Genomic DNA, 2,500 nt, shown 5'->3' on the forward strand with positions numbered 1-2,500 from the left:
GAGGGGTGATCACCTGGGGAGTCATCATGGCCACTGACACAGGCACCTAAGGAGACAAAGATTGCAAATATATTGAAGTTCCCATCTGTAATACTTGGCGATAGCATTTTAAAAACTTTTTGTGCTGAAGTTGGTCTATTTGCTTGCTCTAATTTGAGAAAGCAGCAACTGTCCTACACCTTCAACAGAAAAATGTGTGGGGTACACACATGTAGGGATGCTTGAGGAATTAGATTTCTATGTCTAGTCCAGGCGAACTGGCCTAGACACATCATATTTTATCAGGCTCAAAAGTTTATAATTCACATGTCTTGTAAACTGCTGCTATATATTTCTAAGTTGACTAGTATAAATGGCACATTTAAAAATAGATAACCATGTGTTAGGGTTCTCAACATCTTACTACAACAATAAACAGATAAAGAATCCAGGCGATTTCTCAAGGTATAAAAACAAACAGGTAAAATTCTGCTGCAAGTGATCTTTTGGATAATACATATATTTAGATGGAAATACATTTTCATAGCCATTTATGAAACAAAATCAAAGCATGTTATCAGCTTGCTATGTTCTATACCTGCAACAAAATATGTAGCCTCCAGGGGCACAGGGTTGGGAAGCAGAAGATGGGAGTTTGAGCCATAACAAGTAAATGGGGGGAATGTCCCACTCACTTTTTTGAGTGTCAGTGTTGTATGGTGGTTAGAGTGCTGAACTAGGACCTGAGATTCCAGGCTTCAAATCCCAACTCAACTACTGGGTGACCTTGGCCCAGTCACTCATCCTCAGCTTAAACTACTTCCCCACAAATGTAGTAAATAAAACAAGATACACATGCTGGCCCAGTTCTGCAAGTGTCATTGTACAAGTTTTGGTCTTTATGCCTATTTAAACATTGGATTTCAACAAAGTAAAAAATAGCAGGAATATCCCCAGCATAGATATGAGTATGCAGGAAACATTTTTGCTTCCTATAGACAAACTGTTGGAAGGCATATATTTAATTCTTTAGGCATTATAACCTGCATTTCTATCAGAAAATATAATTCAAGGCAACTTACAAATAAAAATCCCATTCACAACAAAAATTAGAGGAATGTTGGGCTAGCCAGTTCAAAATGATATAGCTTACAAGCTTAGAATCATAGAATCATAGAGTTGGAAGAAACCACAAGGGCCATCCAGTCCAACCCTCTGCCAAGCAGGAAAAACCATCAAAGCATTCCTGACAGATGGCTGTCAAGCCTCCACTTAAAGACCTCCAAAGAAGGAGACTCCACCACACTCCTTGGCAGCAAATTCCACTGCCGAACAGCTCTTACTGTCAGGAAGTTCTTCCTAATGTTTAGGTGGAATCTTCTTTCTTGTAGCTTGAATCCATTGCTCCATGTCCGCTTCTCTGGAGCAGCAGAAAACAACCTTTCACCCTCTTCTATACGACATCCTTTTATATATTTGAACACGGTTATCATATCACCCCTTAACCTTCTCTTCTCCAGGCTAAACATACCCAGCTCCCTAAGCTGTTCCTCATAAAGCATCATTTCCAGGTATTTGACCATTTTGGTTGCCCTCTTGTCTGTATCCTTCTTGAACTGTACACAGAACTGGACACAGTATTCCAGGTGAGGTCTGACCAGAGCGGAATACAGTGGTACTATTACTTCCCTTGATCTAGATGCTATACTCCTATTGATGCAGCCCAGAATTGCATTGGCTTTTTTAGCTGCTGCATCACACCGTTGACTCATGCCAAGTTTGTGGTCTACCAAGACTCCTAGATTCTTTTCACATGTACTGCTCTCAAGCCAGGTGTCACCCTGCTTAGCTAGCTGTTGGAAAAACAATATGGGTCTTGTCGAGAGGGATAAATGGTATTTCCCTACGCATTTTAGACCCTCCTTAGTGTGGTAGTGGAATAGGATATTGGTAGCAGATACTTCTCATTGTGTAGAACAGGGCCAAATCTACATATGGCCCCATTTAAGGAATTAGCAATTGAATAAACGTCTTTTTTAGAGAAATGGCATGAATCTGGAACAGGATCCTAACATGGAGCACAAGAGTTTGAGGTGATTTAGAGCTGCATCAAACTAAATCACATTGAGTAGAACCATTGAAATTAATGGACTAAAATTAGTCACAACTAACCTAATCCATTTATCGCAATGCATGTACTCTGATGATTACTTATTGGATCCAATTAAATTTGAAGAAATAAATGGGGGCAGCTTCAAGAAGTGTTAGGGAATGCATCAAATTAAGTCAAGGTCCACATGTGGCCCACGGGTTCACCACCTGTAAGTTATGGGAACATGGTTTAGGAGTGCTAAAGTCTTTATATAAAGTGTATGAGGTGGACTGGCACTGGATAGCTCAGTTGGTTACAGCATGGTGCTAATAACACAGAGGTTGCAGGTTTGATCCCCATATGGGAGAGCCTCATATTCCTGCATTGCAGGGGGTTGGACTAGAAGATCCTCAGGGTCCCTTCCAATTC

At 40.6% G+C, this 2,500-nt stretch overlaps 1 protein-coding gene across 9 annotated transcripts in view; it reads right to left on the minus strand.

Moving 5' to 3' along the window:
• Positions 1-2,500, minus strand: part of FOXP2 (forkhead box P2) — a 356,609-nt gene that overhangs the window by 68,174 nt on the left and 285,935 nt on the right. For all 9 annotated transcript variants that reach the window (XM_035128710.2, XM_060279589.1, XM_060279588.1 and 6 more), the window contains one exon: positions 1-46. This exon is cut by the window's left edge and continues 92 nt beyond it. In XM_035128710.2, the coding sequence (XP_034984601.1) occupies positions 1-46 (46 nt within the window). The remainder of the gene's footprint in view (positions 47-2,500) is intronic.

Source organism: Zootoca vivipara, chromosome 10 (assembly GCF_963506605.1).
Source record: "Zootoca vivipara chromosome 10, rZooViv1.1, whole genome shotgun sequence".
In the NCBI taxonomy this organism is placed as follows: Eukaryota; Metazoa; Chordata; class Lepidosauria; order Squamata; family Lacertidae; genus Zootoca; species Zootoca vivipara.